Source organism: Oncorhynchus kisutch, linkage group LG14 (assembly GCF_002021735.2).
Source record: "Oncorhynchus kisutch isolate 150728-3 linkage group LG14, Okis_V2, whole genome shotgun sequence".
Taxonomy (NCBI): Eukaryota; Metazoa; Chordata; class Actinopteri; order Salmoniformes; family Salmonidae; genus Oncorhynchus; species Oncorhynchus kisutch.
The window spans coordinates 65,027,200-65,041,250 of record NC_034187.2 but is presented as its reverse complement, the minus strand read 5'-3'; the positions used below and the strand labels follow the sequence as shown (position 1 = coordinate 65,041,250).

General features: G+C 41.5%; 1 protein-coding gene across 5 annotated transcripts in view; it reads left to right on the top strand.

Moving 5' to 3' along the window:
• The first annotated feature begins 142 nt into the window (after window positions 1-142).
• LOC109904415 (DNA topoisomerase 2-beta-like) overlaps window positions 143-14,051 on the top strand; it is a 52,054-nt gene continuing 38,145 nt past the window's right edge. The window contains exons 1-11 of one of the 5 annotated variants that reach the window (XM_031788760.1): window positions 143-650; window positions 4,849-5,061; window positions 5,830-5,920; window positions 7,656-7,719; window positions 11,193-11,338; window positions 11,607-11,704; window positions 12,413-12,625; window positions 12,866-13,039; window positions 13,277-13,378; window positions 13,514-13,651; window positions 13,902-14,040. In XM_031788760.1, the coding sequence (XP_031644620.1) occupies window positions 609-650; window positions 4,849-5,061; window positions 5,830-5,920; window positions 7,656-7,719; window positions 11,193-11,338; window positions 11,607-11,704; window positions 12,413-12,625; window positions 12,866-13,039; window positions 13,277-13,378; window positions 13,514-13,651; window positions 13,902-14,040 (1,420 nt within the window). In that variant the 5' untranslated portion in view covers window positions 143-608. Of the gene's footprint in view, window positions 651-4,830; window positions 5,062-5,829; window positions 5,921-7,655; window positions 7,720-11,192; window positions 11,339-11,606; window positions 11,705-11,805; window positions 11,825-12,412; window positions 12,626-12,865; window positions 13,040-13,276; window positions 13,379-13,513; window positions 13,652-13,901; window positions 14,041-14,051 lie in introns of those variants that run through there. The other 4 variants (XM_031788758.1, XM_031788759.1, XM_031788757.1 and 1 more) reach the window with 4 other exon arrangements.

Below are 14,051 nucleotides of genomic sequence, written 5' to 3'. Positions count from 1 at the left end.
TGTAAGAAAAGGAGTGCGGGCGGTGTTTCTACTACCACCTACTGATTAAAAATTACAAGTACATCGTGGGGCATGTATTTTTGTTTCTTCCCCATTGGCTGAAGTACCGGCTCCTAGAAAAGCGAGCACCGGATTGGTGGGTTCCGCTGTGGGGGATTGTCGCCTTGCGGATGGTGGAACCTGACGGAGGCAGGCGGCGGTGTTATTATTTGTGAATGAACATTTTGGTATTGATTTACAGCCGTATTTTAAAGTAATTTTGTTTATACAGTATTTCAATTTATTTTGTACTAAATTACATTTTGTGGAACTATTTAACGTCTGGATTTTGTACAGTAATTTATACACATCGGCAAGTAGCACGCAAGCGTTGACGATTTCAGGCCTAGTTCTAACCACCGCTCGTCGATTTTAACAATAGCCGCGCTATAGTCCCTCATCTTGAACTATTTTGACAGACATTTTATACTTGTACTGACACAGAAAATAACAGAATGGGGTCCGTTAACTGAAAGCATTCCTGAGTTTATGGACTATATTTTATGCCGGACTTTTCAGTATTTTATCTGCTTAGTAGCATCACTCAAATTTAGGGAAACAAAAGGAAGATGTCCAACGGCGCAGCAGGAAGTGGGGGTCTGACTTGGGTGGTAAGTTACTATTTTGTTATGTTGCATTTACTGGACATGTTTGCTTTATCGCTTCAGCTAGCGTTGATCATTTTGCCGGGATGCATGAGAGATATTCCCAAGTTTCAAGAGCTGGATATTTGTAAAATGGCCAGTGATAACTAGCCAGCAGCTAATGCATTCCTTTAAACTATCCTGCGCCTATTCAAGATGGGCCATGATTTGGGATATTCATTTAGCTACGATTGCCCGGCACATACTATCACAGATTGGTCCACCAACGTCAGATACATTGTTTTCTTTTTTCATGTCATTCGGAAACATTGCTTTTCAGTGAGTGAGCCACTTGGCCAATGGCAATGCCCCAAGAAATTCTTTGTTGCAATACACGTCAAGTGTGATTGATTGATTGATAGTCAGTTTGTATATTTTACATGCACGCCGTTTTAAATATAGGATCTTGAATGTGTCTCAAATACCGTTATTCGTAGGTAGCCTAATCTCTATAAAAATAAAAAAAATTATGCGACATATTCCTTAAACGTATTTGCACGACATTTGGTCAGCTAACGTTAACTTTAGCAGCGACCAGCCCGTAGATACGGCAGCACAATTTGGGACCTGTGTAAAGCTAGCCACAAGGATTAGCCACAATAGTGGAATTTGCGGTTTTCCTTCTCAATAAAAGTCCTCCATTTGAAAGTGATTCAAACGGATATAAATAGTGGAATCGTGACATATTTGGACTAGATAATGCTAAACAAAAGACAATTAGTTAATTTGACAAAAATCTGTTGAAATCATACTGTGGATGTATTAGACCTTACAAGTATACCCCCGATGCAATTCTATGTGATATTTGAAGGGCAGCGGTGCATTTTGAACCCACAACCTCTGTTTTTCAATTAGTTCTTCAGAACCGTACCGTCCGTTTAATTGAACATTTAATTATGTTTTTTTTGGGCCTGATTGCAGCCCTGTTTTCTATTTAAAAAAATGCATGAAAATAAAATGGAGACAATTTTAAAATGTCACACCAAAAATGAGCATAACAACATATTGGGCCATATTATCAGGCTGGTGTGTTATTTAGCAATAAGCAATTATCACCTGTAGCCCAACTGATGCAGTATAGTTGCTATAAATAAATAGATGGGGTTGCCCATCTGTATTTGTGCTAATCATTAGCTAGAGTTGTATTTTTAAAATTTAACCAGGCAAGTCAGTTAAGAACAAATTCTTAATTACAATGACGGCCTAGGAACAATGGGTTAACTGCCTTGTTCAGGGGCAGAACGACAGATTTTTACCTTGTCAGCTCGGGAATTCAATCTAGCAACCTTTTGGTTACTGGCCCAATGCTCTAACCACTAGGCTACCTGCCGATCAGTGCTTCCCAAACTTTTTCAGTCTTGGCCCTTTCATCATGGGGGGAAGTAAGGCGGATAGGTTGCTGCTGGTCAGAGTCTGAGACAGGCATGCTGCCTCTGACTGGGGAGAGAAACAGGCTAGCTTGAGCCTACTGCCTGAGGTTCAGAGAAACAGCCCTTCTGTAATTATGTGGTTTACTGGAACCCAGTTTCAAAGTTTATAATACTTCCAAAGTTGACTTTGAACTCTCAAAATTGAGCACAATTTAACAGTGACCAATAATCACTTGTTTTTCACGCTGTCAGTAGCTAAGGTGGGAAAATAATTTCCAATTCATCAAGATCATCATGGTACACTACCGGTCAAAAGTTTAAGGTTTCTATATTTGTACGATTTTACTACATTGTAGAATAATAATGAAGACATCAAAACTATGAAAAAACACATATGGAATCATGTAGTAACCAAAAAAGTGTTAAACAAATCAAAATATATTTGAGATTCTTCAAATGATCACCCTTTGCCTTGATGACAGCTTTGCACACTCTTGGCATTCTCTCAACCAGCTTAAACTGGAATGCCTTTCCAGCAGTCTTGAAGGGGTTCCCACATATGCTGAGCACTTGTTGGCTGCTTTTCTTTCGCTCTGCACTCTGACTCATCCAAAACCATCTTAATTTGGTTGAGGTTGGCGCTAACCGCCATCCATCAAGAAATTCTTGAAGGAAACCTGTTTCTGTCTTCCAGAGATTTGGGACTGGGACGGAGGTTCACCTTCCAGCAGGACAATGACCCGAAGCATACTGCTAAAGCAACACTTGAGTGGTTTAAGGGTAAACATTTAAATGCCTAGTCAAAGCCCAGACCTCGATCTAATTGAGAATCTGTGGTATGACTTAAAGATTGCTGTACACCAGCAGATCCCGTCCAACTTGAAGTATCTGGAGCAGTTTTGCCTTGAATAATGGGAAAGAATCCCAGTGGCTGGATGTGCCAAGCTTATAGAGACATATCCCAAGAGACTTGCAGCTGTAATTGCTGCAAAAGGTGAATAGTTAAGCACGCTCAAGTTTTCCATTTAATTTTTGTCTTATTTCTTGTTTGTTTCACAAGAAAAAATATTTTACATCTTCAAAGTGGTAGGCTTGTTGTGTAAATCAAATGATACAAACCTCCACAAAAGGTTGTAAGGCAACGAAATAGGAAAAATGCCAAGGGGGTGAATACTTTCGCAAGCCACTGTAGCCACGTCATTGATATTTTATTGTAACTATTTTATTTGTATCTATTTGCAAATGTTCTTGCTTTTTATCTGCATTGTTGGGAAAGGGCTCGTAAGTAAATATTTCACGCTATAGTCCACACTTGTTTTATTTGGTGCATGTGACAAATAAAATTTGATTTTGATTTGTGCAGTTTGTATAAGTATGCCCCCCAATGCAATTCTAAAGTCTCATTTATCCAATGAGTTGTTACTTTTGTTGTGTCAAATTAACAAATTATTATAATTTCTTGAATTTATAACAATATTCCGACCTTGTTTAGCATTATCTAGTGCAAATGTGGCATGCATCCACTTTGTATCTGTTTGAATCACTTTCAATGGGGGACTTTTATTTTGATGGCGAAGTGCAAATTCCACTATTGTGGCGAATCCTTATTGTGGCTAGCTTCACACAGGTCAATTTGGGTGCCACTGGCAGCAGATAGACAATGGAGCAGCTGGCTGTCTGATAGAAGATGCTATAATGAGGTCATGCAGAATTCTTTCAGTGTGTTTGAGCAACCAAGATTAGGTTCTTAGCAGACCTAATATATAATACTCTCAAGATTCATTTTTTTTGTACATATCTTGTCAAAGCAAATATCCCAGAATGGTGGACTGTCGTGAACTAAATGGCTGCTTTGGCTTGATAATCTGATTATGACTTGCTGTGAGAGTTTGGGTAAACCATAGACCATATGGAGTGAACTGTCTTGGGTCCCCTGTTTGTTACTAATATGCTGATGAGAATTGTGAGGGTCTGTTGCTCAGATACCTCCCCATAGAGAAATGTAAACAGATCTCAAGGGCCACAGGTGACAGGGACTGCATTACTCAACCACTGTGTTTGTTATTGCACAGTAGATTATTTGCTCAGTTTATATGAGCCTATTGCATGCTCAACGGCTCTCGATCAATTATATACATTCATTACCACAACAATACCGTTTAGATTTCCCTATGCTTGAAACATTTACATTTTTATTTGATAAAGTTTTCTCCTCAGGCTCAGTCACTTTTTGGCCTCTCCTTGGGTGCAATCCTAAGTATTTAACAATGAGATCCACTGCCTTAACCAATGGTGTCTACTGTGGGTGTGTGCCGGGCAATTAGCCTAACCAAGGAAACCTTCCAAGTTCCAACCAACCCACTAATCAACCAACCAACCAAAGCGTAAAGGAGCATTGACGGAAACATTTGAGGCTACACTGGACTAGTGGGATTTAGACCAGGGGTGTCAAACTCATTCCATGGAGGGCTGAGTGTCTGCCGGTTTTTGTTTCAGTTAATACCTAGACAACCAGGTGTGGGGAGTTCTTACTAATTAGTGACCTTAATTCATCAATCAAGTACAAGGGAGGAGTGTGCACCTGCAGACCCTCGGCCCTCCGTGGAATGAGTTTGGATGGTCTGTCTAAATCCCGTGTCAAACAATCAAATTCAAACAAATGGCTACTGCTGTGCCTTAGTTCTGATAATCAGCTGCCAGTGCCTGCAGACACAGAGTTCAATCATTTATCTCTAGTGTAATTTTTAACAAAGTTGTGCACATGTGTCTAATACCAGACCCTCTTTGATAAGAAGAATGCTGCCAAAAAGAGGGAGGAGGAGGCAGCAGCAGCGGCGGCGGCGAACGGCAGGGGCGATGGGGGCAAGCCCGAGGGAGGAGGTGGAGGAGCCAAGAAGAAGGGAGGAGAGAAGTTGTCAGTGGAGAGGGTGTACCAGAAGAAGACCCAGCTGGAGCACATCCTACTGAGGCCCGACACCTACATCGGCTCTGTGGAACCGGTCACCCAGGTGGGTTCGGTTTCTTCATGACTGTGGGACGTCTAGCTTGTGTTCAGGAGGGTGCAAAAGAAAACAACATTGTGACAAAAAAAACGTCACTCCTGTTTTGTGCCAAATGAACTTTACTCATATTCTACACCAGTGGATCCCAAACGGAGGGGTTCGGCTTTAAACTTACTCTTGAAAGTTGTAATAGGTGAATGCACAAGGTGTAATTTTGAAATTGGGTAGTGAATCATCAGCTCCTCTTGTCATGTTAGTCATTGCAGACCTTAGTGCTATTTATAACTGGTCAGAAATGTCCAGATACACATGTCAGCTAATGTTTTTTTATTAGGTTTCTTTGCCCATAGATATTGTTGTATTTTTCTTGTCACTCAAATATCACATGAATACACACTAGACATGGCAAAGTTTATAGAATTGAAAGAACATTTAATTGAAAACTGCTAAATGTTCTTTGCACCCCATGACAAAATGTGTAGAATTGCAGGAAATAAGCTTCAAACCTGCAAAATTCTCTCTACCAATGAGGGGTGTGAACAGTTTGTGTCATGAACAGTGCTTGTGTCCTTAGAAATAAGACATTCCTCATGCTGGAAGGGGGGCCCGAGTGAAACAGTTTGGGAAGCCTTGTTCTACACAACGTTAGCCACAACAACATCCAGTTCTATAGATGGATCTAACAGAGAAATCTGGTGTTGCTCTTTGTTGTTGTTGCGTAGTCAAGTATTATGAATGGTTGATCAATAGACGTATCTATTTCAACCCTTTCAGCAAATGTGGGTTTTCGATGAAGACCTTGGAATGAATCTACGAGAAATCACCTACGTCCCTGGATTATACAAAATCTTTGATGAAATTCTTGGTAAGTCTATTTATCAGGGTATTTTAAAGCAGAACATACACAGGTAACACGGTGGTCATTATGAGCTAGCCATAGCACTCAGTTAATTGTTATTAATCAGTTATTATCCCTTTATATCAGGCCCAGTTATTACTGTAATGGCCTCTGATGGACTTTGCCTCAAGATCGGCAGGTAGGGGCCTCCCGAGTGGCGCAGCGTTCTAAGGCACTGTATCGCAGTGCTAGAGGCGTTACTACAGACCCTGGTTCATTCCCAGGCTGTGCCACAACGTGGCCGGGAGTCCCATAGGACGGCACACAATTGGCCCAGCGTCGTCCAGGTTGGGAGTGTTTGGCCGGTAAAGCTACTCCTTGTGGTGGGCTTGGTACCTGCAGGCTGACCCCGGTCACCAGTTGAACGGTGTTTCCTCTGACACATTAGTGCGGCTGGCTTCCAGGTTAAGCTGGCAGGTGTTAAGGGGCGCGGAGGACGAATTACTCCACCTTCGCCTCTCCTGAGCCCGTGTTGCAGCGATGAGAGAAGATCGGAATTAGGAAGAAAAAGGGGGTAAAAAAAGCGGCAGGTAGTCTAATAATTAGCCAGACGGTCGCTGGATCGAATCCCCGAGCAGACTAGGTGAGAAATCTAGTTGCTACTGTAAGTCTCTGGATAAAAGCGGCTGCTAATTGACTAAAATGTAAACGTAAGCGATCATAAAAATCTCAATTGTTTGACGTAGATTCTATTTTAGGCATCGTCGACCAGTCTAAATTTGACATTTGATTAATTTAGCAGACACTTTTATCCAGACAGTCAATGTATTGTTGTAGGTATGATGATATTATTTTTGTACACCAGTGACTGGAGATGAAAATCAGATTTTTAGCTCGGCTTAATATCTGGTCCAACAATACCTCTGAAACATCTATTAGATGTAACCAGTTGTGTAGAGGAGCTAGCTTGTCCTTGTGTGTTCTGTGTCCCCCTCCTCGCTCCTACTCCTCATGTAGTAATTTGTCTGGAATGAAGAGCCGTCTGAGGAAATCTTTTATTGGTTGTCAGTGGCACACTGATTAAGGCAAGCGGGAGTAGAATCCAGCACCTAGTCTCGCTTATGTGTTTGGCTGACTGGCACATTAACATGGTGTACAACCAATTATTGTACAGGAAAATGTTAGGCTTATGCATTGATTAAAAGATGAATACCCCTGTCCTGTAACTGTACGTTTATACCAGGCAGTACCTTGAGCGATCAAACTACTGGAACTCGGTCATATGCAATAGAAGGAGCTACGAGAAGACATCAAGTCTTTTTGCTCCGCACACTGTGCTCATTTAGCTGTTTTATACTGGTGATAAGGTAAAGACAGCCGCCTGTCCTCACTGCCCAAATATTCACTAGTTCCTACCACATCTCTGTAATTACTGACTAGACACAACTCACACAGGGTCAGTCACACAATGTCACATTGCAACCAAAGCAAAGGCTTTCTAATGCAAACCGTATAACACACAGGAGACTTGATTGAGGCTATTTGACTTTTCAATATGTTTTCAGTATGAGACTTGCTGTGTTGAAAGGATGTGGGTTTGCATTTTATAGGCCAGGCAACATAGGCTATTGATTCTCAAGTGTGTCTAAAGCTCTTGATGAAAGTGCCAGTACCAAGTATCTTTTCGATAGTTTCTATCAACACAATTGAATCCCTGCAGCCTACGACTTCTCATTTCAACATGTTTTTCTCTACTCCACAGTCAACGCGGCCGACAACAAACAGCGGGATAAGAGCATGTCGACCATAAAGATCTCTATTGATCCGTAAGTACACATGACCAGTAAGCAGTTGTCAATCATTAGTCAAGTCCAAGAACCGTACTGTGCACGTGGCTTAGGCAGGCACAGCAGCTTCTCTCTGATGCAGGTGTCATGAATCCGACATTATCATACGTTCTGTTTAACAGTCCTGTTTTGTGTCGGCAAAGCCCTCAGCTTGTGCGTAGGAGTCAAATCATTTGAGCATAGCAGCGCCACCTCAAAAAGAAATGCGCAGTGCATGCTGCCTAGGTGGGTGCAGCCGCTTCTTTTCATCGGAAAACAATGGCTCGCCCATTGCCATTTTTGCTGTTAGAATGTGAAAGCCCTTTCAAGCATCACTTTGAGGTAGTTGAGTGAGTGGCTGTTTAGAAGATTGAAACAAAATGAATAAATGTAACATGGTGCTTTCACTCTTTAATGCCATCAGATTGTCATGCTGCCTGGGTCTCTCTAGACTTCTTGCCGTTAAATGATTGATCTTTTAGCGGCATTAGGTGGAAATGGTTCTGGTTGACCAGTAAAACCCAATAGTTAAACTCACTAAGTAGCCTTATAAACATACATTGCCTTCAGGAAGTATTCATACCCCATGACATATTCCACTTTTTGTTTTAATTTACAGCGTGAATTCAAAGTAGATTTAATGCATGTTGTTTTTCTCACCCATCTACACACAATACCCAATAATGACAAAGGGAAAAAATGTTAATTTTTTTTGTGTACATTTATTAAAAATAGAATACAGAAATATCTTATTTACAGTATTCACACTCCTGAGTCTTTACAGCTGTGAGTGTTTATTTTACTCCTAAACTAATTTAGGCTTGCTGTAATAAAGGGGTTGAATACTTAATAGCTCAATACATTTCAGCTTTTCATTTTTCATTAATTGGTAAGATTTCAAAAAACATTATTCCACTTTGACATAGTGGGGTATTGTGTGTAGGCCAGTAACAAAAACATCTACATTTAATCCATTTTAAATTCAGGCTGAAATGCAACAATATTGGAAAAAGTCAAGGTGTGTGATTACTTTCTGAAGGCACTGTATCAAAGCATGAGGATTTTTCTGTGGGAGGATGTCTTTGACAATGCAGAGCATCCAATTTGTTGAAGTGATCGGACCACTGTGATGCCTGTGTGCTATGTTTGTGTTAAAGTCTGCATTGTGCATGGATCAGCTGAGTATTTAGCTGTAGGTTGATCCGTGGCACAGTTCTTGGTGGCCTTGGTAGTTAGCTAGCAGCAAGGGGTTTTAGGGGATGGGCTTAGGGAGAACAGAGTGAAGACGTGGAGGAGAGAAGCTCCAGAGGAGAAAGAGATGAGAGGGGAGCGGTGGAGAGGAGAGGTAAGAGAGAAGAGGAGATGGAAGAGAGGAAGGAGGGTGTGAGGGAGATAACAGGACCATGGAGAGACAGGGAGGTATTGAAGAGGCTGATAGATCTCTGGGTAGAGAGAGAGACAGGGAGGTACTGTAGAGGCTGATAGATCTCTGGGTAGGTCTTAATGAACAGTCGGTTCTGGAATTCAGGGAGCTCATTTAACATGCTGTTCACCTACGGCACGGCAACCACAGCAATCTGCCGAACGCTCGTATTCCTCTGGGGTTTCTGTCTTCACACACAGGGAGAGAAAGAGCAGAACGCTTAGCACCAGTATCCTTAAGCGGAGCCCCCGGGTCTTCTCCCTGTGAGGCCTGTCTGCACGTCTCTCTCCCTATAAGGCCCCGTCATATCTCTCCTCTTATGCACTCGATTATCAGGTCGCTAATGGCCTGGTACTCAGGGCTCGATTGCCCCTCTAACCACTCAATGCAAATGCTATCGAAAATCACATCGAACACATCATCAAAACAGTATGTGCGTTTAAAACTCACCTCACTGTGATCAATTTGAAGAAAGGAGTTCAACAATGGGTTGAAACTGAGTGGATACCTGCTCATTGTGGATGTTGTTTCAAAACCTAAAGGTGTCCACATGCTTCCCAGCTGAAACAGTTCAGAAGAGTTTGCATATATTATGACAACGTTTTGTAGTGTTTTTGTTCGTGTCGGACAGCGTGAGGTTTGTCAGTTGTTCGGGCACACAACATTTTTTCTTGCGGCAAATCACTGAGGCCGTCATTGTAAATAAGAATTAGTTCTTAACTGACTTGCCAAGTTAAATAAAGGTTAAATAAAAAGTCTACGGCTCTTCGTCGGTGATCGGTCAACAGTAAGGATTCTTCAGGAAAGTCTTTCTTGTCATTCAATGGGAGAAGACTTGTTTTCATGCACATTGTTTGGTGCAGTATTTCTAAATAAAACCTCTTAGTTCGATGTAAAATTGCGCAACTAAGATCTCCTTGACAAAAACTTCAAAATGAATTACATTTACTGAGTTAACTTAGATGAATTCTGACTTGTTTGAGGAAGTGTATACTGATTAAGGCGTCTCAAAATGGACAAACAGTACTATTTCCGCTTATTTCTCTTTTTTCAGGCGAATGTCTTTTTAAGGGAGTATACGAGCACAAGCGTTCGCCTTGCCTACTTCAGCTAGCCGCCAGCCGAACTAAAGCATGCTGACACCTTTACACAACGAAATGAACAGCACTTTATAAGGTGACGATTAATTCATAACCGCCATATGCGTATGCATACGCTCTAAGTTATGAATTAATCGTCACCTTATAAAGTGAACTATATGAACTATATGAGCCCAAGCCCGGAAAAATATATATTTAAAAAAATGCTAAAATGAATTATTTTGCCGTTATACGATACATAGCCTACTGCATATAATGCACGACTGACACATGACCTTTAGCTACGGAATATCTCACCACCACCATCTCGTCCCCTCTCCTTCATTCCTTTCTCCAGTGTGCAGAGAGGGATTGTCTTTTTTAGTTTTTTGTGAATTTTACCCCATTTTCTCCCCAATTTCGTGGCATCCAATTGTTTTTAAACAGCACCAACCGCCAATAAAGGGAACATATAAGCATATCTTGTCTGCTAACTGAACAAGCCTACAGTCTATGGCACATAGCCAGATAACATACAGTAGACCAACTCATATTCTGTTCTTCTGAAATACATTTTCTTCATATCATAATGTTTCTTTAGACCTGAATAAAATACATAATGGATGTATTGTGATGGTGTATATTAAATAGATTTATTAGACTTTTTAAAATGTAGATGTTCCAAAAGCACACATCAGTGGCTTGTATGGAGGCCTGGAGATGCTCAACATGTTGTTAATTAACGATCAGTTACCGTGAGAACGGATGTATTTTGCATGACAGTAACCGGCTGACAAAATGTAATTACCGCCAGAGCACTAATCTAAAGGTTAGTACATCTAAATGGAAATATGTAATGATTATTCAAGTTGGGTCATGATGTTTCTGTCTGTCCTGTGAATTTCTTTGGCATGCATTGTTTATCCCGCCTAGTTTATTCCTACATTCATCATCCTCCTCTCTTCCTTCAGTGAGTCCAACACCATCACCATCTGGAACAATGGTAAAGGCATCCCCGTGGTGGAACACAAAGATGAGAAGATGTACGTTCCCGCTCTCATCTTCGGACACCTCCTCACCTCCAGTAACTACGACGACGAGCAGAAGAAAGTCACAGGTGACAAAATCACTCTGAAAACGAGAATCTAATTAAATAATTATTGTCCATTTGTGTAACACCATTTCAAATGGTTTCGATAAAGCTTCAGACAGAACGTCCAACCTAAACCATTTTTACTGTCTGCTTTTATGATCTCAACTGAATAGTTTTGTGGTACCCCTTGCAGTGCTTAGTAACACGACACTGGAGTGAGTGAATGACTATAGCTCTTCAAGGACAATCTCTCCATAGATGAAAGCACGTCTCCCTTCTGTTCTCCTCCTAGGTGGAAGGAACGGGTACGGTGCTAAACTCTGCAACATCTTCAGCACAAAGTTCACAGTGGAAACTGCCTGCAAGGAGTACAAACACAGCTTCAAACAGGTACAGACTACGAGAAAGCACAGTGTGATTGACATCTGTTGTTTAGTCAACCTTGAAAATAACATTCTTCAAACAGCTGAACTCCAGTTGATGTTTTGCAGGAGTACAGTATGTAAGGGGGTGAGTATGAGTTGATTTGCACTGTCGGGGGTGGTCTCACAGGACTTTTATGTTCATATTGTAGGATTCTACATAGTTTTGGGGTATTTCGGTTATTTCTCGTAAGCTAGATGGTTGTTGTCTTTGTTCGTGTGGTTTGTTCTACAATTGTCACTTTCAATGAAATGACTCACCAAAATAGTGATAGTTTGTTCAATCAGTTTCACAAGGCTTTTTATTAACTCGTATCTCTTTGATGGAATTTCATCATTCACCATATTTAATTGGGGCAGCAGGGTAGCCTAGTGGTTAGAGCGTTGGACTAGTAACCGAAAGGTTGCAAGTTCAAATCCCTGAGCTGACAAGGTACAAATCTGTCGTTCTGCCCCTGAACAGGTAGTTAACCCACTGTTCCTAGGCCGTTATTGAAAATAAGAATTTGTTCTTAACTGACTTGCCTAGTTAAGTAAAGGTAAAATAAATAACTGGAATTTTTTTCTTAACATGTGAAGAATGTAGTGCATTTCATGACAATCTCTGTCCCCTTCTTTCTCTCTCTTTCCCCCTCTTTTTATCTCCCCCTCTTTCTCTCTCTCTCTCTCTCCTTAGACCTGGCAGAACAACATGGGGAAGACGAGCGACCCCAAGATCAAGTTCTTTGACGGGGATGACTTCACGTGCGTGACCTTCCAGCCGGACCTGTCCAAGTTCAAGATGGAGAAGCTGGACAAGGACATCGTGGCTCTGCTCACCAAGAGGGCTTACGACATTGCTGGCTCCTGCAAGGGCGTCAAAGTCATGCTCAACGGGAAGAAACTCCCTGTAAGTCTACCTGCCCCATGTAACCGCACATAGTAAGATGGGCTGTCCCATATACACAGACTATATGCTGTACATAAGGTGCCAAGTCTTGGAAGACCCTGGGAAGAACGTTTTGACTTGAAAAAAAAACATTTCACTACACCTGTTTCAATACAATGTCATTTGCTAATAACCTTTCCACAACCAGAGCCACTATCCAGACCCGGTTTAGGCTCCTCTCACCTGTCCTTGTCCTCCCAGGTGACAGGGTTCCGCAGCTATGTGGACCTGTACGTGAAGGACAAGCTGGATGAGGTGGGCGTGGCCCTAAAGGTGGTCAACGAGTCCGTCAACGAGCGTTGGGAGGTGTGTCTCACCATGAGTGAGAAGGGATTCCAACAGATCAGCTTTGTCAACAGTATCGCCACCACCAAGGTAACATCCCCTCAGGGAATTATGTTGTTATTTTACCAGAAATCTACCCTTTGATTTAGAAAACTATGACTTGACCAATCTAGGAATAATGGACAGAAATGAAGTGCCATTTGCACGTGTAAATATGCTGGGATGAGTGTGCATTTTAATGGCATTCACATCTTGGAGTATGACTTGAATCACTTTCTACCACATTAGACATTTTATGTACTACACTGCTTGTTTTGTGTCATTCAGGGTGGCAGACACATTGATTACGTGGTGGACCAGATCGTAGCCAAGCTGATAGAGGTGGTGAAGAAGAAGAACAAAGCTGGTGTCTCAGTCAAACCCTTCCAGGTTAGTTATTGCTATCTTATTACTGTCATGTTACTACAATAGTGTTGCTAGTGATTACATTCTTAGTACACTGGTATAGGAGCAACCTAATGTAAAGTCTGGTCAGTCTTAATGCTTTGTTTTTCTCTCCATCAGGTGAAGAACCACATCTGGGTGTTTGTGAATGCGTTGATCGAGAACCCAACGTTTGACTCCCAGACCAAGGAGAACATGACCCTCCAAACCAAGAGCTTTGGTTCTAAGTGTCCTCTGTCTGAGAAGTTCATCAGAGCGGTAAGGAGATTCTTCTTCTTAAATGACTTTTCTTTACCACGGTGAAATATCACTACCTCCTTCATGTATACATCCTATGTTGTGCATTTACTCTACATACACCGTTTCCTCACTGAGAAAGCAAAGTTATTTAGATTGAATTGATATCATATATCATATCTAAAATCTGTTCCATGTCCTCTTGTGTTCTCAGTTCACCTGGAGTATTAAACAATGATATATCATATTCAATTATTTATTTTGTCTGCAGGCGACTAACTGTGGTATTGTGGAGAGTATCCTGAACTGGGTGAAGTTCAAGGCCCAGACACAACTCAACAAGAAGTGTTCTTCAGTGAAGTACAGCAAGATTAAAGGCATCCCCAAGCTGGACGACGCCAACGATGCCGGTAAGTCAACC